Source organism: Tetrao urogallus (genome assembly GCF_951394365.1).
Source record: "Tetrao urogallus genome assembly, chromosome: 19".
Classification (NCBI taxonomy): Eukaryota; Metazoa; Chordata; class Aves; order Galliformes; family Phasianidae; genus Tetrao; species Tetrao urogallus.
Window position 1 is genome coordinate 677613 of NC_136832.1, and position 19865 is coordinate 697477.

The 19865-nt window shown below is 49.8% G+C and overlaps 1 protein-coding gene across 1 annotated transcript in view; it reads left to right on the forward strand.

Annotated features, from left to right (window-relative positions):
- ZNF618 (zinc finger protein 618) overlaps positions 1–19865 on the forward strand; it is a gene marked incomplete at both ends in the record, with an annotated part of 135564 nt that overhangs the window by 88869 nt on the left and 26830 nt on the right. The window contains 3 exons of the mRNA XM_079544887.1: positions 2532–2570; positions 17930–18019; positions 19362–19397. Coding sequence (XP_079401013.1) covers positions 2532–2570; positions 17930–18019; positions 19362–19397 — 165 coding nt within the window. The remainder of the gene's footprint in view (positions 1–2531; positions 2571–17929; positions 18020–19361; positions 19398–19865) is intronic.

Here is a 19865-nt window from a genome sequence, read left to right on the forward strand (position 1 = left end):
GGGCTTTTCAAGTCATTAGGAGGTTTGGAGTCTCTTCAGGAATTAGTGAGCTCAGAAGTTTCGTTTTGTACAGTTTGGTCAGGTTGGAGCAATGTGAGCAGCGAAACATTGCTGTGTTTTGAGTCAAGAAAGTTATTTCACTTCTAGGTAACTCAAAAATGGCTGAAATTACTTTATTAGGCTTTAAAAAAAAAAAGAAAAAAAAAGTAAATTTAAGAACGTCTGGGCTGAAGCCAAACAAGTGAAATTTTTACCCAGCAGAGAATTCTTCAGAAAGCAAATGAAAGCAAATGGCCAGGCTGGAGGTTAACCCTTGCAGGATGCATCACCTCCACTCTGATAAAGGGTGGAAGCTCTCCATTTCCAGATGAACATTTCTGGGCTAAATAATGATTTTGTTGGGTTGTTTCTCCTCATTATTTAGTGATGTAGTCTGGTTGCTGCGTTGCCCTGAGGAGGGGCTGGCCAGGAGAAGCTGTGTGCACCGCAGTACGGTTGGTGTCTTTAGATGATGTTCATTCCAATGGTCTGAGAACTTCTCAGAGCTTCTGGAGTCTCGCACTGATATTTTATGGGAAGGGTTTCTGCTCAGTTCCCAGAATATGACGAGGAAGATGCCTCATTCCGCTATGAGTGTGGAAAAGAGTGTTCTTCCTATGTGCCTGTTTGTGGAGTCTGAGTTGGAGCAGTTCCGTGAGATAAGAGTAGAAAATTAATGAAGAAATGACTGATCTTGAGCAGATGGTGTTTTTGTTCTGAAGAAACCTGGGTTTCACCTGCATGGTTACCTGCTGCTGAAAAGCCATGCCATATCTGGGGAGATATTTGCCCCCTGTGCCCAGCATCCCTAGTTTTAACTGCGTGCTTCCAGCTCTGCAGCAGATTTTAATACGAGATACAGAGTTTCTTGTGACACAGGAGTTAACATTCTTGCTTTCCAGCTTTCCTGCTGATCTCACAATGTTTCAGCTTTCTCAGAATTTGCTCTTTTGTTTAAAGCTGTAATTACTTGGTCTGAGCCCAAAGGTGATTTAGAATGGGCTGGTAGGGGATTTTTAAGGTTTTTTCTTTATTTTATTTTATTCATTAAGACTTTATCTTATGACTAAGAGTAACAGCGTTTCTTAACACAGTTCAGATCTGCTCCTTAAGCCTTTGCGTGTTGCTTGATGTGTCGCTTGTTACATTTAACTATTTTTAAAAGCTATGTAAATGACAGAAATGGTCTGGTGCATGCATAGCATGTATCTTTCCTGGTTTATTCACGTCATTGCCTTTGAGCACTGGGACAGTATTTTGCAGAACTCCGTTGTGCCACAGCTATCTGTTCCCTGAAGTGATAGCGGGGAATTCAAACAAGTAGCAGCTGAGGAAAAATGCATGGGTTGGACTTGTGAGGCTTTTTAATCTGGCCCCACTGTTTATAAAGTTGTGCCAAATTAATTGCATGGTGTTTAATCTCACTGCCTAGAAAAGTGATCGCATCAGGCAGGTTAACCAGAAGAAATGTACGAATTCACAAACGCGCAGGCATTTATTTTTCTTCTTTTCAAGAAACAAGAAGGAAATTAAACGCAAACTGTTCATTACTTAAACTTGCAAATTTAAAATTTAAAAATGCTGTGCCATTCCGCAGCTTCGGCTTTCAGAGCGATGTGAGCATGATTCCAAGAGACACACGGAATATTTGGAAATGTGGTTCTGTTAGTAGATAACTTGCAGTATCTGCAGCTTAGGAGGAATATGACACACTTCAAAATGGCTTGGAAGTCCTCATCATTTACAACCCTTGACTTGTAATACTGGGTTTTGTTTTCCAGCTTGCAGCTTTGCCTGTTGTGTTCATTCAGGACTTGAATGCAGTCTTTGCTGTGTGCTGCTGGCGTTGTTAGAGCAGAGGGAGCGTACTGCCATGCGTTCACAGCAAGCCGGGGTGGAACGGCCCCAGGGAGCTTCCTGTGGCTGTGGCCCATCCCTGGCATAGGCTGTGCTGCTGTTGCAGGAGGGGGCACAGTCCCTGGGGAGGTGGCAGCAGCCTGGGCCGCGTGTCTCCCATGGGAGCTGGGCTGGGCACAGCGCTGCCGTCTTGCTTTCATAGAATCCTAGAATGGCCTGGGTTGAAAAGGACCACAACGACCATCTTGTTTCAACCCCCTGCTGTGTGCAGGGTCGCCAACCACCAGACCGGGCTGCCCGGAAATGCACGAGGATTTCCTTCAGCATTAATTACAAAGGCATGCCGTGAGCAGCGCCGTGAGACAAGCCGGTCCCTGCAGCCCGTGCTGTACGGCCCTGCTGTGCCTGGGACGGGCAGGATGACGGAGCACGGGGTGCAGCGGAGCCGCGAGGGCTGTGATGGAGCTGCTGCCCGGCTGGGCGCGGAGGCGGCCGGTCCGAGCCTGTTGGGCTCCGTGCAGCGCATTGCTGGGCGCGGGGATCCCTTGCACGGCCCGGTGCAGGACAGCGATGCAGGCGTCGGACGCGGGGCAGAGTCCGCTGTCAGATCTAAGTGCAGCTCTTTCTCTTTGCAGACACTGAAGCTGCCTCAGGTGAAGGAGCCTCACAAGGCAGTAAGTACTCACGGCGCCGTGCGTGCGGAAGGGGGGAGCGGGGCCTGCCGTGTGCGAGCGCCGCGGGCGTTCTGCCCTCGCGGGAGCCGGGGCGGAGGCCGAGGGCCCCGCGGGCCCTTCCCGCAGCTGCGGCGCCGGGTTCGGCCGGCAGGGGGCGCCCCGCGCCGCGGACATGGCGGCGGGCGGGAGAGCAGGCGAGAGGGGGCGGCCGCGCCGCGCGCCTTCGGGGAGCGCTGAGCGGACGGGCCCCGCCGCACCGCCTCGGTCCCCCGACCGTCACGCGGCTTCCAGGCGGCCCGGATCCAGGCTTTGCTGTAGGGTCTTTGAACCTGGACCCCACGGTTTCGCTGAGGAAAGGCGGTGGTGGAGCGGGGACCTGGAGGCGTCGGGAGCGCGGAGCGAAGCGCGGGATGTGGGGGGGAGCGGGCAGGAGAGGGACAGGCGGTGTGAGGGGGAAAACCTTCCCCGAGCGGTGGGCAGCGGCAGAGGTCGTGCCCGCTCCGTCCTGGGAGGCTTTCGGTTAAGGCGCCGGGTGAGCGGCGTGGGCGCAGAGCCGGCTGGGTCAGACAGCTCTGTGGTCTGTGGTCCCGCTGGATGAGAGCTGTGGGTTTCGTTGGAAGGTAAGTGAGCAACCTCAGTGGGTACAGAGGCACCAAGCTGAGCCCGGCTGGGTGAGGAAGCAAGTTAGCTAATAGTAAAGAGCAGAAATAATGAACGAGAGCAGTCGTGCCACCTTGATCAAACTGCTGCCTGTTTGTCAGGCCGGTCCCATGAGAAGTGCAGGAGAGATGGGGCGGCCTGCAGGACAGCCGTGCGGCCCAGCAGCCACACAGCCAGCAGCTGCCCACAGAAGGACTCTGCAGATGGGCTCTCAGCTCACCCAGTGACACGGGTCTGCAGCTCCAGGCACAGACTGGAGGCTGCTTCACAGGCTGTGCTGTCCACTCTGGTGTCTCTCGCTCAGTAGCTGCCGTGCTGCCTGCTGGTGTTTCTCTTACCTGAGCCTTTCCAGGGTCATCTCATGCTCACTTGCTTTGGATTTTGGCACGGAGCTGTCTATATCCTGAGCATGTTTGTTTGGGCATTATAAGCATCCTTTCTGTCTGAGCTTTGCATGTTTTGTTTTTTTTTCTGTAAGTGAACTTTTTCTCTTCTTGCGTGGCACGGGAGTGCTTTTGGCTGAGAAACAGAGGGCAAGACAAAGGGGAAAAGAGTGAGGGTTTGTGCCCCTGCTATGTGAGTAGACCCCGCACCATTTGAGCCATAGGAGGGCGTCTGTGACCAATACCTGCCTCTTCTGTTGAGGCTGCTGGCTCAGGGAACTGGAGAGAATGGGAAGTCATGGGTGTGAAAAATCCCTGGGAGGGGGCAGCAGCAAGAAGCTGCTCTGTGAGCAGGGTCAGAGCAGCAGCCTTGGTAGCTGCAGAGGTGCAGCAGTGAGGACAGGGGCTACCTTCCATCTTTCCTCGGGGCAGTACGACCCTTGCTATCCCCAGTGCAGGAGATACGGGGCCCACTGTAAGCAAACACACTCGTTTCCCTCCCAGAATAGTCTCCCATAGCTGAAGAGCTGGAGGCAAGAGCAGGCCACCAGAGCAGGGCGTTGGTGAGTGGTGCCATTGCCCACCTCTGCAGAAGAGCCGCTGTGTGTGTCGCCTGTCTTACAGCTTTAATGTGGAACAGCTCAGCCAGCACTGCTGTTCCTAACTGCAGATGGTTTCCTGACGAAGTCACCTTCTCCTTTCCCTCCTTGAAATAATTCAGCTGTCTTCTTTCCTCCCTATGCCCTCTCCTCTGGGGCTGGATTCAGTCCCTGGCCTTGCCTTCTTGCCTCTGCATGGCTCTTCTTTGACTCAATGGTCCTCTTGTTTCCTTGTTCCGTTTGCTTCTCTTATATTTTAGGAATTTTTTATTTATCTTTCCTTTCCTGCTATTTTTGTTTTTCCTGCTGCTCCAGTGCCATTCCTCTGCAACTCGATTTGGCTGTTTACACCCTTTCTATTACAGACATCTGTATTGTTCAAACCTTCCTTTGCTATTTTGATCTTGTTGGGAACTTCTAGATTCTTAGGCTCTGCAAGCGAGGTTTGCTGTCTTTTTCCAAAATTTCTTAGTATTTAACAGTTAAGGCAGGATCTTGTTCTCTCCAATGTGCTTCTCCATGGGTCTTTGGGGCATAGAGTGCATCCATTCAAAACTTACTGAAGAGGATCCCCCTTGTCCAGCAGCAGATCCTTGGCAGTGGTTCAGGTAGCTCAAACTGCAGGTTTTTGAGAGATGTTCATGTTTTCCCCAGGGTGACTTTTTTGGAGGCAGCTGTTCCAGCCACAGCGGACACCTGAGGAATTTGGGGGCAGTGGGGACGCATCTCCAGTCTGCAGAGCACAGTATGTGGTTGTGTCCCACCCAGCCGTGGTGACAGTCAGCTGTGCTGTGCTGCACTGCTAAACCCCAAGGGCAGGGAGAGCTCTTTGCTCTTGGGAAGCACCATCCCCACCCTGCTGTGCTGGGTTTGTGAGCTCTGCTTGGTCTGTTGGATGGTGGTGGGTTTATGCAAGGGGCTGGAGGGCTGCGGGAGGAGCAGGCTGCTGCAGGTTGGGCTGGCTGCTCTGGGAAGAAGGAAGCTATGGAGTAAGCAGGACCACGGCTGAGGCCACTTCTTTGTTTGCTGCTTAAAGAGGAGATGCTGGTGTTTAGACTTTCTAGGTGGGAAGGCGCTTAGAAGACTCCCTTGAGGAAAAGCTGTTGGTTATGTGCAGCTGTTGGGGTTTTTAGTCTATAGATTTCCTCTGGGACTCACTTTTCTTATTTGAACCCATTCTTGCCAGAGATCTGTGGTGCTGAGGAGAGAGAGTGCTCTTGGGGACACGGTTGCATGGCATTGGGAGCTTCTTTTTAGCTTTGGCTCAAGGTCCAAGACCAGAATTCCCACATGTAGAGAGAAGAAAACAATACAACCCACAGTGCTAATGTGTTAATAGAGACTTGTCGAGCTGCCACCAAATTTGACTGATAGGGAAGAAGGAAGGAGAGAGGTTTTGTAAAGAAAGCCTTCTTCGATATTTCTTCGTGGACAAGGATGGCCAGTTTGACTCACTGTTCCCGTGGAAAGGCCTGGCAGTCATTTCTGAGATGTTTTCACGTCTGTGTTATTTGCTCCAGACTTTTCAAAGTCCTCGGGAAGAAGGTGTTTGTACTAGATGTGCACTATCATTCTCCATGGAAATTCCATTCATGGTTAAGGGAGTTTGAAACTTTGTAAAAACAGTCTCCCTCCTGCTGCTCACATACCATGGGAAATTTTTGGCAACCTGAGAGAGAGCTAAATAAAACCACTGGCAAGCAGAGGTCCCCAAACCCTTCCCAGCAGGGCTGGTGCCAGCAGTGTGGCTCCAGGCAGCATCACCTTGGTGTGAGCAGGTGCTTTGCAGGTTGCCTTCAGTGCACATTTCACATTTTAGGGGCAAGAGTTAGGCTGTGACCGTTGTTGAATCAGTGACTGCTGAGTGCTTGCTTAGTGATTGCTGAGCCACTTCCCATCATTTATCAGCAGTCCCAGGTGAATGGAGACTTGCCAGTGTGACACCCAGCTACAAGAAGAGTTGGAAGGTGGATCCAGGAAAAAGCAGGATGTCAGCTTGACCTCGGTGTCGGAGAAGGTCATGGTGCAGATCATCTTGGGTGTGCTCATGCAGCATGTGCAGGTCAACCAGGGGATCGGGCAGCATGGGCTCAGAAAGGCAGGTCCTGCCTGACTAACCTGATCTCCTTCTATGACTGGGTGACCCACCTAGTGGGTGTGGGAAGGGCTGTGGATACAGTCTACCTAGACTTTAGTAAAGCCTTTAACCGTGTCTCCCACAGCATTCTCCTGGAGAAGGTCTTGGGCAGGTCAGTGCTCTTTGCTGGTTGAAGAGCTGCCTGGAATGGCTGGGCCCAGAGAGTGCTTGTGAACGGAGTTACATCCAGCTGGTGACAGGTCAAGCGGTGCACATCAGGAATGGATACTGGGGTTGACCCTGTTTAACTTGTTAACTAGTGATCGGGACGAGGGAACTGAGTGCACCCTCAGTGAGGGTGCAGGTGACGTCACATCGGGGTGAACACTGATCTTCCTGAGGATAGGAAGGCCTGGCAGAGGAAGGCACAGGCTGATCAATGGGCTGAGACCAATGGGTCAGTGTGGGGAAGGGGAGCTCAGGGGAGATCTCAGTGCTCTCTGCAACTGCTGACAGGAGGTTGTGGTGAGGTGGGGTCAGCATCTGCTCCCAGGTAACAGCGACAGGACAAGATGATGGCCTCATGTTGTGCCAGGGGAGGTTCAGGTTGGGTATTAGGAAAATTTTCTTCTCATGAAGAGTGGTTGGGCATTGGCCCAGGGAGTGGTGGAGTCACCGTCCCTGTAGGTGTTCAAGCACAGGGTGGATGTGACACTGATGGAGAAGAGTTGCACCTTTCCTGGAATTTTTAATAGTGATACTGTGAAAAGTGGGAAAAGTCAGAAAGAAGTGATTTGCAGAGCATGAATTTTATCTGTGGTGTGCTGATCGGTGTGGCTGAATCCAGGAAGCCAGCTGATGACGTGGTTTGATCTGCTTTTTTGAGGGCCATGATGCCCAAGGTGTAGTAATTTAAAAGCAGGCGGCGCTCCCAGGCATGCAGGCTGCTCCGTGATGCAGGCACTGCCCCAGCCACGTACTCTGCAGAGTGCCAGGAAGTAACAGAAAGAAGTTCCTCTCAGAACTGTTTGTACAGTTCTGTTCAAACAGTTCCCTTGCTTTCCTTCCTGGCAATGTCACAATTTGTCACTGTGGCAAATCTGTGGCACTTACTGCAGGTTTGAAGACCGCTAATAGTCATTTCTGGCAAATCCTGTTCTTTCTGTCTCTATCCTCAACTTCTGTTTACATGCAGTGCTGGATAAGAGGCTAAGCCGAATTTTGAGCAGTTTCTCAAGAGCAGATGCTTACAGCAGGTGTTGCTTCTGCCGCCTGCAGGTTACTGCTGTGCAGCTCAGTGGACCCCACTATGCAGGTGGTGCAGTGTGCAGATCCTGCCTGCAAACCCAGACCATCGTGTGCCTGGCAGCTCATTGATTTGTTCTTTAAATGCTAGCAGAAATGGGAGCGGTTTTCTTAACGTGTTCGTGCATCCTGTGAACAGCCCCATAGGCTGAGAAATCATGGTCCAGATCCAATGGATCCCAGCACTGACCCAGATAACACGACTGCTTTTTTACCTTGCACCTGTCTGTTGTGTTGGAGCCCATTTCTCCTGTTTGCAAAGAATTTTTGAACAGTCTTGCAGGTGATGCTGTTTACCAAATGTTTCAGACCAAAGTTCCCAACTTAGAGCAACTTTTTGATGTATTATGAATTGCTTTTCTTGTTAACGAGTGCTGCTTTACTGCATTGGGCGTATAAAGCTTTTATAATGGAAGGCTTACTCAGGTGTTCATGTCCTACAGAGAGAAAAACAGATCTCTCCTCCAGGAAAGGGAGCACAGCTGGAAATGAGGGGAGTTGTTTTTTTGATACAGTCCAGGCTTCAGCATCTCTGCAGCTCAGAACTGGCCCTTATTGAGAGACTGAGAAGTGGGTGGGCTGCACTCTTCTTACCTGCAAAGCTAGAAGCTGATGGAAATCATGCTGCTATGGTGAAATGATGAGGAGTTCTTCAGCTCCAGGGCCACCAGTGCAGCCTGGGGATGGAATGCTGGTCAGCAAGCCTTACACGTGCATTCAGTGGCACACAAGAGGAAACAGCAAGGAGGGCGGTGATGTACAGCATCTGCTGTGGTGTCACAGGGTTAAAAGATGCTGTTAAGGTCAGGTGCCTGTGCAATGCAGGGGGACCAAGGTGGCTGTCAGAAGAGGTGCCCCAGCTGCAGATGGATGCGCGGACGGATGCAGCACTGTGTCCCTTGGGTTTGGGGTTGCTGACTGAATGCTGTCACCGCCTCTGGCTCAGAGCTGGGCCCTAGGGAGCACAGTGGAGGCACAGCAGAGCTGCCTGCCTTCAAGCCTCATGCTGCAGCACCTGCATTGCTGCACATCCTGGCAGATGCTGTACCAAGTGCGAGCCATTTCTGATTGCTTGATTTCTTCAGTCATCAGGTACTGGTGGTGTAGCAAGATAGCTTTTAGTTTGTGGTGCTCTTGGACTCCTGGAAAGCTGGCTGTGATTCTCACCAGGTCGGTGGTGCTGGGGATTGAGCTGCTTGAGAATGGGCTGTACCTGTGCTGTCACCAGCAGTGTCCCAGTGGTGCTGGTGCTCTGGCTGGGTGCTGGGCACAGCACATAGCACTGACTGCAGTGTTGAGAGCAGTGCCAGCTCCCCTCCCTGCCTGTGGGTGCTGCAGGCTGCAAACTCACCTGTGGCTTTCTTTCCAGGGTCTTAGCCAAACGTGTTTGGAGTCATCACTTGTGGGCAGGATGGTGGCTCTGAGCGTGTCTCTGCTGTGTGACATTGTTTAGTTGGAGGAAGAAAAGTAATTTATTTCTTTTTTAAATAGTAAATACTTCACAACCCTATAAATGAAAAAAGAAAAGAAAGATTGGCCTGAGCTTTTAAAAACAGATTTCCCTTTGGGCTCTGACTAAGCATGAGAAAGTTCAGGCAGAAAGGGAATTTGTTCAGAAAAGCAGTGAAAGGTTAGGAGTGAGGATGTGGGCTGGAATGCGCCTTGCAGTCGTTAGCTGGAGAGGCGTGGTGTTAATGCCTCACATGTGCAAAAACATCTTAAAAGTTGTGAATTCAACCCATTAAATTAATGTATTCAGAATGAGGGTTTCCCTGCCCACAGCCCGTACACGTGCAGGATGCGGCGATTTCAGCGTTCTGAACAGTGATGGAAGGACTTGTAAGTAGTTTGCTGCTGTTAATTTCAGGTTAGGGAAGAGCCATGACCATCTACATGTCTTCATTGGTTTTAAATATTCAAATTTGCAGCCTTAATGTTTCCTTACAGTATATTTTAGCCTTTGTTAGAATCACAGAATCCTAGAATGGCCTGGGTTGCAAAGGAGCACGGTGCTCATCCAGTTCCAACGCCCTGCTGTGTGCAGGTCACCAACCAGCAGCCCAGGCTGCCCAGAGCCACATCCAGCCTGGCCTTGAATGCCTGCAGGGATGGGGCATCCACAGCCTCCTTGGGCAACCTGTGCCAGTGCCTCACCACCCTCTGATGAAAAACTTCCCCCTCATATCCAACCTAAACCTCCCCTGTCTCAGTTTAAGGCCATTCCCCCTTGTCCTATCACCATCCACCCTCAGCTGTGCCTCCTCCTGTTTATCTGCTCCCTTCAAGTACTGGAAGGCTGCAGTGATGTCTCCCTGGATTTCTTTTAACTCTTTAGAGATTAACAGAGTGAAACATGGGCAGTGTCACTGTTGTGGTGAAGCCCCCTCGTGCCTTGCACCAGTACAGCCTGACGTCAATGCAGTGTGTGGTTGCACACCCACATACACGTGCCACAGCCAGCAGTTACTCATTTACAACTTTGATTAATTTTTCCAGTGTTCTTATTTAATAATACTCCTGCTCCTTGGGGAAAGCTATAAAAATGGATTTTATTTTTTAATGCGTTTGCATTTTAAGTAGGTAAAGTCTCTTTAGATTCCCATTTGCCTAACGAGTAGATAAATGCATTCATCTCCAAACGGTCTGAGACCAAGAATGATAAATTCCTGTGCAGGAGGAGGATGTCATGGAAGCACTAAGGAACTGAGGCTGTGGTCTGCAGCTTTGTAGCTCTGGGAAGGACCAGTTGCTTTCTGTGTAGTTTTAGTCTGAGTTTTTAGAAAGAAGGTTTCAACTTTTCTATATATCTGTGAATTTCATGTGATCTTATTAAAAAAAAAAAAAGAAAGAAAGAAAATTTCTCCCTCTTTCTCAGATTGTGAGCAAATAGACCATGTTTACAGAAATCTGGATGTTAATACCGTGCAGCAAATCTCTTTCACCATTCCTAGGCAACAAACTTGAAGGAAAAATACATTTATTCTAATAGAAAGGATAAGAGCTGTAGTAATCCCATGTTCCATTCATCCATCAGTTTGTCCTGAAAATGCCAGGAGAGCTTTTCTGAAGATAGAATTACATCCGTCCCTTTCATCAGGAAGCGATACGCTTTCCATGCTCCAACGTGAGCTGAAATTTAGCAGCAGAAAAGGTATACAGACATCAGTGCCATTAATTATTCCAGATTCTTTCAGCCTGCCCCTTCCTCTGCTGAGCATTTCAGCAACATTATAGCAGAATAGCACACAAAACTCTTACTTCAAGTATCTTTGTATGTATTAAGCACTGTCCCAGTCAGTTGTAAGCCAGGAGGTGCAGCAGACTGCACTGCTGTGTGACCCAGCCTGCCTCACCACAGTGCTCAGAATTTCCACTTTTAGGGGTCTCGGTAACCAGGAAGGGCAGAACAGTGCAGGGATTGTGTTCTTAAGATTTCCTCCTTTCAACTAAGCATGAAGGTTCGACCTCCAGATTATCTTGGACAGCTGTAGAGAGAAGGCTTTCCTGTCTCCTCTGTCATTCCCAGTATGAAGTTTAAGGTGCCAGGAGCTCTTCCTCAGGGCTGCTCAGTCATTTAACTATCACTTTTCCTTTCCACTTTGGAAACTGTGAATCCCCATCTGGAAATCGCAGTAACAACATTTCTAATCAAGGACAAATGAGTAGGAAAAAAGTCCAGATGAGATTTGTTTTCCTTCATGCAGCCCATCGTGCTACATTGAATCTGGGCAGCTGTGAGCAGGTGAGCAGTGTACTTCTCAGCCAAACCTTCGATTTCAAAGGAGTTGACAATAAAATGGCTCTTATTGTATCTTGTGCATAATTCCGCAATATGGGCTGAATTGAATTTTTCACTTGTGGTGGGGATTCAGCATCCGTGTTAGTGTGAACAAAAAAGAAATGATATTGCATCAGCAGGTGAGGTGTGTACAGGTGTACTGTTGTTACGCAGAATGGATGCTGCAGATTGTTGAGTTTCTGGTAGGAGAACATCAGCGCTCTCTTTCCAGCATTCTTACACTTACACTGAGATGAAATTTAAATGGAAAAGGATCCAGCGCTGCCCCGAATTGACACCAGAATGAAATAAGCATAAAACTCGATCTGCTGGCGTTAATTATATTGTCTGGCATGTCTGATTTGTGGCACGGAATCCGAACATCCTGTTCGTAATGCTGATTTGGGGGATAATTGCAAAATGCCATAATATTTTCACTTTAAATTGCTGATACTTGCCGTCTGTTTTGATTAAACTTCAGTGTACTTTTAAGTGTAGAAGGAAACACTGACGTGCAGCAGCCAGGCAGCTCCTGGGAAGAGTTTTCTGTCTGTCCATCCAGTGAGCACAGCCCAGAGCTCCGTCCTCCCTGGAAGGCGAAGGAAAACACCACCCCAGTGTGACCATCACTGTGATGAAGAAGGGGCTGGCTGGCTGTCAGCAGTGGATTTGGGATAATTCCGCACTGTACGGAATTTCCTGCTAGTCTGGTGTTGGGTTCCCAACAGGGAGGATTGCATCCACCCCTGGATGCACAGTGTAGGAATATCCATCGTGCTGACTGCTCAGGTGATGTGTGCTTTGGATAAAGCATCAGGAACTCAGAGAATTCACTGCCCACTGACTTGAAAGCATCCTGTGAAGTGCTGTAAGGTGCAATCAGCTGCTGAGCCCTGTGCCTGCCTGCAGCTCACAGCCTGCCTGGTTGAGGGTGGCCTGGCTGCCTGCAGCTTTGTGCCTGCCTTCTTGGCTTGTCGCTTAGGAGCCCTGCTGAGAGGCATGGGAAGTGCCATGCTAGGCCAGGCCAACGTGTGCCTAAATAAATGTCTGCTGTGGCAGAGGCCAAACGTTCATGGGAAGGAAGGAAGTGATCATGAAACGAGTGATCTTGGAATAGCCCACAGGGAAGGATTTTTCCTAACCCCCAACTTAGGAGTGGAGCCATTGGAGCCTTTGTGTGCAAGGAATTCTCTCCTTTCCAAGTTTCTGGATTTTATGATTATTTAATCTTTACTAACATAACTTGGGATACTTTAATCCCCTTGCGGGATTGCTGCTGACTTTGGGCTTTCCAAGGAATTTTTGCCATTGAACACCTTTGAATCGAGCTCTGTGTAACAGCTTGCCACTGATTTTACTGGCAGTTCTCTCCTTGGCTGTAAAATGTCAGGTATAAAGCTCCCGACTGCAGTGCTGGAGTGAGGTGTGGAGGGAGGGCTGCAGGCAGTGAGCAGACATTGCTCCCAGTCTCCCCCCAGTCTGGTATCTAGAAGGGAGCTCCTAAAGATGCCGAAGGGCAAGGTCAAAGGAACTGCCTTGAATCTGCCTGGGAAATATCCTGCAAGCTGAGGAAGCCATGAATGTCACCTTGTCTCTCCAGGTGCCCGTCTGGCTTCTGAAAGACAGTAGACACCTCTCTCTGAACTCTTTGTGCCACAGAACTGAGTGAGGGTCCCAGATAGCTTTTCTCTGGCTCTGTTCTAATGAGACAGTAGCTGTACAGTGAGTCGTCTTCTAGGGATACTGCTCAGGTCATCCATGTTGGACACAGCTCAGAAAGGTGTTCTCCAGTGGTGGAAAAGCAGAACGTACCTCAGGAAATTCCTGTATTTCCTGTTGCTTTGTTTGCATCAAGTGGCTTCGTCATGGTGGCTTTGGATCTCAGTGGAGAGTTGGTTCTTGTTCCTTTCAGTGCAGCAGACGTCCCAGGAAAGATGATGTTCAGGTGTGTCCTACACAGTCCTCTCACCAGCCCGCTTCATTCACCACCGGCAGGACACTTCAGCACTGCAGCATCTGCCTGCAGCTTTCCAGGGATGTGATACCAAGCAGTGGTGTCTCACAGACTGTCCGCAACCCACTGACCTTGGCTGGAGGGCAGTGCTGTCACTTCGTTGTCATAGAGACCTTGCTCTGAAAGCAGCATCACAACCTCGTAGAGATGACAGCTCAACCCATTGCAGCAGGCTTAGCTGTAAGAAATCCAGCTGCCTCCCCTGGCAGGGATGTTGTTGGGCTTTATGAAGCGCTTGTGCAGCCTGGGTGTTCCTGGGGAATCCTGAGGGATTCCTGAGGATTAGTGCTTCCCTCATCGTTCCCAAACCTCCTGCTGGAAAGGAGGAGCAGAGCAGGTAATGCTGTGGTGCTGTGCAGATTGCCCTCTTATACACTGCTGGTTTTCTGCACACCAGGAGCTTGGAGCGCTACTGGGTTTCAGCAGCAGTTCAGCAGGCTGTTGTAACTTCTGTTCACCGGTTTTCCATTTCCACATTTGGAGGCTGCCCCAAACGCACAGCTGTCTGTGCTGTGCTCTCTGAGGGTGGAATCACTTAACTTTGAGAAGTATCTGCAAAGTGCCTGGTTTGCTGTGAGAGCTCCTGTGGCAGGTCGCTTCTGTGGCTTCTTCCATGCCAAAGGTAGCCGTGATTCTGGGGCAGGCAAAGCTTACTGCTCAGTGTGGAAAAGTCCTTGGGCATCCCACAGCCTGCTGTGCCGAGATCCGTTTGTGCCGCTCAGCGGGCGGTGTGATCTCATCCTTGCAAGGCTGTCATCTGGATCATCTGTGTAACTGTTTCCAGTTTGGGTTCCTGTGATGTTGTGCAGAGCTCACAGCCCAGTGGAAATTTGAGTTTGTGTGCTTTGTGTGGTCTCAGACTCCTGCACTGAGGGCGATTTAATTGATCAGTATTTTTAGCTTGCGATACAGAAGTCCTGACCTTTCAACAAGTCTGATTGCTATTGTTCCCTTCTGGGTTTCTACAGCAGCAGAATCCGGAGGTCCTGGGCCAAGTGCCCTGAAGAACAAAGTCTCTTTTGCCTGCCATCGCTAGGCACGTGCTCTCTGCCCATGCTCTTTCCTGTCAAAATGAAATATGTGTTTTTTTCTCTGCTGGATTTCTGAAGCAAAACAGCTAAAAGATCTCAAACTGTTCAACGCTGCGTCTGGGAAGAAAGATGGCCTGGCTGCTGCTCCCTGGGGCGGTGTTTCAAGAGCCACGAGTCACTGCTGAGCACAGACCACACGACAGCACTGCCAGCAGCAGCCCTGCAGGCAGGCGGAGAGCAGCGCGTTCCCTGGCTTGTACTGCAAGCAAAGTGGTTGAAAGTGCCTTCTGATCCCAGAGCTGGGGTGCTTGCAAAGCCTGTTTGCTGTGTTCGTATGCCAGCCCTTCACATCCAAGGAGCTGCTTTGTTACATGCCCTTTTTGTGGAGGTGATGCTGTCCTTCGGTGCGTGCATTCCATCTGACTGCGGGTATAGGGCTGTCATGCTGCAGCTCCTCCTGAATCGTGCTCCCTTCTGAAAGACTTATGAGCATGAAGGAGGAATTGTATTTTGGAGTTTGTTGTGGTTTTTTTGTGTTTTTTGTTTTGACTGTTAAATGTTTTGAAACTAGGTTTGTGGCAGTGTAATGTGGTGCTTGCTCAGCTTGCAGCAGGGATGCTGGACTGTCACCTAAACAGTAATCAACAAAATCAGCCATAAGCAAAGGCAGTGGATCTGCAAGAGTCCCTTGTAGCTCTTCCCACTGCCAGCTGTGCTGCTGTGTATAGCAGGTGTGGTGCCGAGGCTGGATCCTACCATGCCCGGTGCAGGGTACATGGTATCATTAGAAGCTGTCCAGCAGCACATGCAGGCTGGTTGTGCTCACTGAGCTCCTTGCTAAGGAAGCTGTTGTGCCTGCAAGGAGCACAGGAGGTGTCTTTGAGCTGCCAGCAATGACAGCTCTGTTGGGTACAGCTTGGAACTGTGGAGCAGCCCTGCAAGAGTAACTGCTGCTCAGAGAGGGGAAAGCTTCACTCCACACCAGCAGCCTGCTGCTGTGCTCTCCGCACTGCTCCTCACATCTGCGACTTGGCACTGCTTGCTGAGTGCTATCACAGAGAGAAACAGCTTCGTACCAACACCAGATGGAACAAACTCTCACTTCCCGTGATGAAGGTTGTTCTTCCTTAGGGAAAGCAGTCCCCTAACAGAGCGAATCAAACCCTGTTCTCCTGGTCTGCACCTGATCTGTGCTTTCATTTCCCCATGCTGCCCAGGGAAGGAGGTGGTCACCCAGTCAGGCTCAGCCCTGGCAGTGCCACCCCGAGTTACAGGAGCTGTGCTTTGCTTTGCTTGTTGGACCTGTGAGCTGCTACCCCAGTGCTGTGGTGTGCCCAGCCTTTCCTTTTATTTCCTTCCATTGAGTGTGATTATTGAGCACTTTGCTTCCAAGCTAAGGCTGTAGCAGTTTTCTTCCTCCAAACAGAGATATTGAAAGTGCTCGACATCAGGTACTCCTCTGAAGAATTAGAGTTCAGTTATCTGCTGCATGGCTCATTAGTCTTCAAGAAGGAGGTTGGCTTCTTGTCTTCGGGAACCCAGTGATGTGGGACTGATTACTGATGACTCGTTATGAATTTTCTCTGCTCATAATTGACTGTATATTTTCACAGCGGGTACACAGGTAGTCACTAGGAATCATTAGACTCCCTTTGTTGTCACGTAGGGCCCTGGGTAGATTAAGACCCTCTGCACCATTGTATGGCCACAGAAGGGGCTTGTGTGAGATTGCTGATGAGCTGTAATTAGATGTATCTTTGCAGTGACTCCCTGTGCTTCTGTCACTTGGACGCTGTTGTTTTGCTTCTCTCCATCCTCCTGAAGCAGTGGATCCTTTGCATCTTGCTCTGTTCATCTGAGCTCTGTCTGACTTTTTCATCCTGGCCTTTAAAAAAATCTTTCTGTCTGGCTTACATTGCTCTGCCCTAATTAAGATAAAAAGATTTTCTGGTAGCAGAAGCAAAGTTCCAGTGCCTGCCTGTTGAACACCTGGTGTTTGGTGTTGTCCTCCCATGCATTGCTGTAGCTCTACTTCCATTCTGCCAAGTGAAGAGTGGGAAGTGAAAGTTCATGTAGTGCTGCAACCCCAAGTTGGACCATGAAAACAAGTCCATGGTTAGACTGTATCAATGCATGTGAGCTTTAAATTTGTATCTCTGATGTAGATAAATGATGGACAAGTAAAACAAAAGATGACAGTGTGCATACTCTGCTGCATTAGAATGCAGCGTGGAGCAGATAAGAGCAAACAATGCTTTGGTTCTCTGATGAGTGCAGACAGTGGGGCTGAGGATCTGCAGCAGTGAGTGTGCACAGCCCTGGCTCACTCCTGCTTTCAGGTGCAACCCTTTAGTTTTAGGATGCTTTGTAGCTGCCCAGGCTGATGTGCTCTGCTCGTAACAGGCCAGCTGTCAGGGCTGCCAGCTGCTGTGGCCACAGTGGAGACAGCACTGCAGATGGCACAGAGTGGCTGCCTGGGGGTGAGGGCATGAGGCTGATACCAGGAGGTGGAAGAACCTCGCCAAACTGACCATCAACAATGTTCTCGGGGTATGGCACCGCTACTCTGATTTTCTTCTTCCATAGGCACAGTATCTGGACCAGAGACTTTGACCAGAGACTTTCACTGTCCCAGTCAGAGCAGAACAGATCCATAAGCATCCTGAGATCTTTGTGTGTCTGGCTTCCCCTCCCCAGCCTGATGTGGCTAGGCCCAAGGGCTCTGACAGAAAGCTGAGCATGTGTTAGGGTTGGTACAGCTCTGCTCAGCGTTTTGATCCTTGTGGAGTCGGAGCCATGCCGGCAGCATCTCCCCAGTGTTTCCAGGGGTCGTGCAGAAGGTCACTGTCCCAACTCAGAGGCACCACAGCCTGCTGCAAATCTTGCTGTAGTGCTCCTCAGAGCAGTGGCAAGGAGAACAAAACTCCCTTTTTGAAGATGTCTTACTCTGATCCATCACAGGGACAGGGTTTGTGCAGGGATGGAACCAGCCCACCTGTGTGAGTGCACACAGGGACACAGGGCAGCACAGGACTGCAGCAGGGTGGGGATGTGGGAAGGGAGTGACGTGAGGGAGCAGACACCAAATAGCAGTGGGGTAACTGTGAGGAAGGGGAAGGGAGCTGTTGTTGGGGTGGGGTGAACAAAGAGGATGTAGGTACAGACACAGAACCAGGCTCACTGGGCTTTGAGTTCAGTTCTGCCGGTTCATCTCATCTTGTCTGTGCTGTGACCCAGTTCTTCTAAAGGAGATTTCAGCAGGACCTGCTGTGAGGTCCTGTGGGGCTTCACTGGAGAGCAGAGCTGCCTGACTGTGAAAGAGAAATGCAGAAATGTGAGTGTGGTGCTCACCAGGGTCAGTGTGAAGCAGCGGCTGTCTGCGTGCCTGAGGAATTCCACAGGGCACGTGGGATGGATGTAACAGCGTGGGGTGTGTGACTGAGCAGTGTTGTCTGGAGCACTTGCTTTTTAATTGAAGGTTTCTGAAGTGGCCTTTTTTCTTCTTCCTGCAGACAACTTTAGGTACACGTGTGACATTTGTGGGAAAAAATATAAATATTATAGCTGCTTCCAAGAGCACAGAGACCTGCACGCTGTGGATGGTGAGTACTGTTTTAATGCTTAGATACCTAAGCTAGAATGAGACATCGGTGCCATGTGATGAAGGCCAGATGTGGTCCTGCAGGACCTCGCAGCCCTGCCGTGTGATGTGTCGCAGCATCCCTCGCTTGCCTTTGTCAGGGGAGGCACAGTACTCATGCTCTGCAGGGAGAAGGCTGCTGGGCTCCTTTCTCTGCGTGCATCAAAACAACACCCTCTGCTGGGACCTGTGGTCCTTGCAATCCCCGGTCTGCGTTCCTGTTAGTGATTAAGATGGAAATCTTATTGCTGAGTGCTCCAAGGTAAATGGTCAGTTTGACTGCTGGCTGGGCAAGGGTTGGTTGTCTTTTGGTTTCTTACTTCACAGGTTTGTTCCTAACATGCTCCTCTGTGACAACCAGTGTTTCAGAGTTGAGAAGTATTGTTTCATTCTTGTTAATTACTGTGGTAGTGACCTGATGCTGTTCAGCCCAGTTCTTCCTGTGCAAATTTAGATGTGGTCAAGGCAGTGACACTCCAACAGAAGCAGACGCCCTCCTCCAGAAGCACTTTGTTTCGTTTTTCTATACATGATGGAGTAGAAGCAGCAACATACTGTCTTTCATTTGCCTGCCTGTGCTTGCAGGGCATTTAAAACCCCTTGACATGGAGCCCACAGCTACTGCAAACTGTCATTGCACGTGCTGGCAGCCTGCTGATGCTGCTCCTCCCCTGGCAGAGGAGGGAGGGAGGCTTGGCAGGAGGTTTCAGTTAGCTGGAGCATCTCAAAAAAACAAGTGTTTTTTTTTTTTTTTTACAAATAAGTGCTATCCAAAAAGTTTCCTGCCTAAATGTGCTCAAAGAGGAGCACCTGCTCTCTGCCACATACTTACCAGAATTAAATGCGTTGGGCTAAAAGTTGCTGTGAGACAGATGTGTCTGCTCCTGTCAGAGGTACCTGCAGAGCTGTGGCTCAGGGAGCTCTTGCTAGGCTCAGGAGAGGGCTTTGGACATAGTTTCTGCTTGTTTCTTGCAAAGCCAGTGTCCATCATGGCTCCACCAAGGGACCAGATGTGTGTCAGCAAACACAAGTGTGAAGCTGGAGTGCATCTGAACTTCCCATCGGGCTGTGCCCATGTCAGAACAAAGGCCATGAGAATCTTTGTATTTTAGGGCTGGGCATGCTCAAATAGTTCCTGTGTGGATGCTGATGGGAAGAAGAGGGACTGGGGCACAGAGCCTGGTGTATTCAGTGGGGCTGAAACGTGCTGAAGCGGTGCGTGAGGTAGAGGAGGAAAACACGGCCATTTCAGAGGATTTAATTTCTCTTTTGTTTCTTCCCCTCCTTTTTCTATTCTGTGTTAGTTTTTAGTGTGGAAGGGGCCCCAGAAAACCGGGCAGGTAAGCTGAGATCCTTCGTGTGCTTTATTTCACAAACCTTTTCAAGCATTCAGTAGCACAAGCACAGCAGGTCTGCCTCTACACTTGTAAGAGTCCAGGGAGTTTTGTCACTGATTGCAGTGGGAGAAAAGCATCCTCTGTTCCTCCCTGACGTGTTCACCCCATAGGTTAATGCCCAGCCCTAGTAGATCCCAGGCTTTTGTTATAAATACAATTGATCAGGCTTCTGAAAAATCAAAGAAACAGGTATTCCATGTCTCAGGTGATTTAGTGACTCGTTCAAGGCATAAATTAAGTTATTTTATAAAGTGGGTTGGGTACTGATTTGCTTTGAACTGTGCTGTGATATGTTAGAAAGTCACTGATCAGCATCTGGTAGCTGACTTGCTGGTATTCTGCATTACTGTGCCCACTTTCAGACATTAAAACATCATTAGGTGGGAGATGCACTGGAAAAAAATCAGAAAA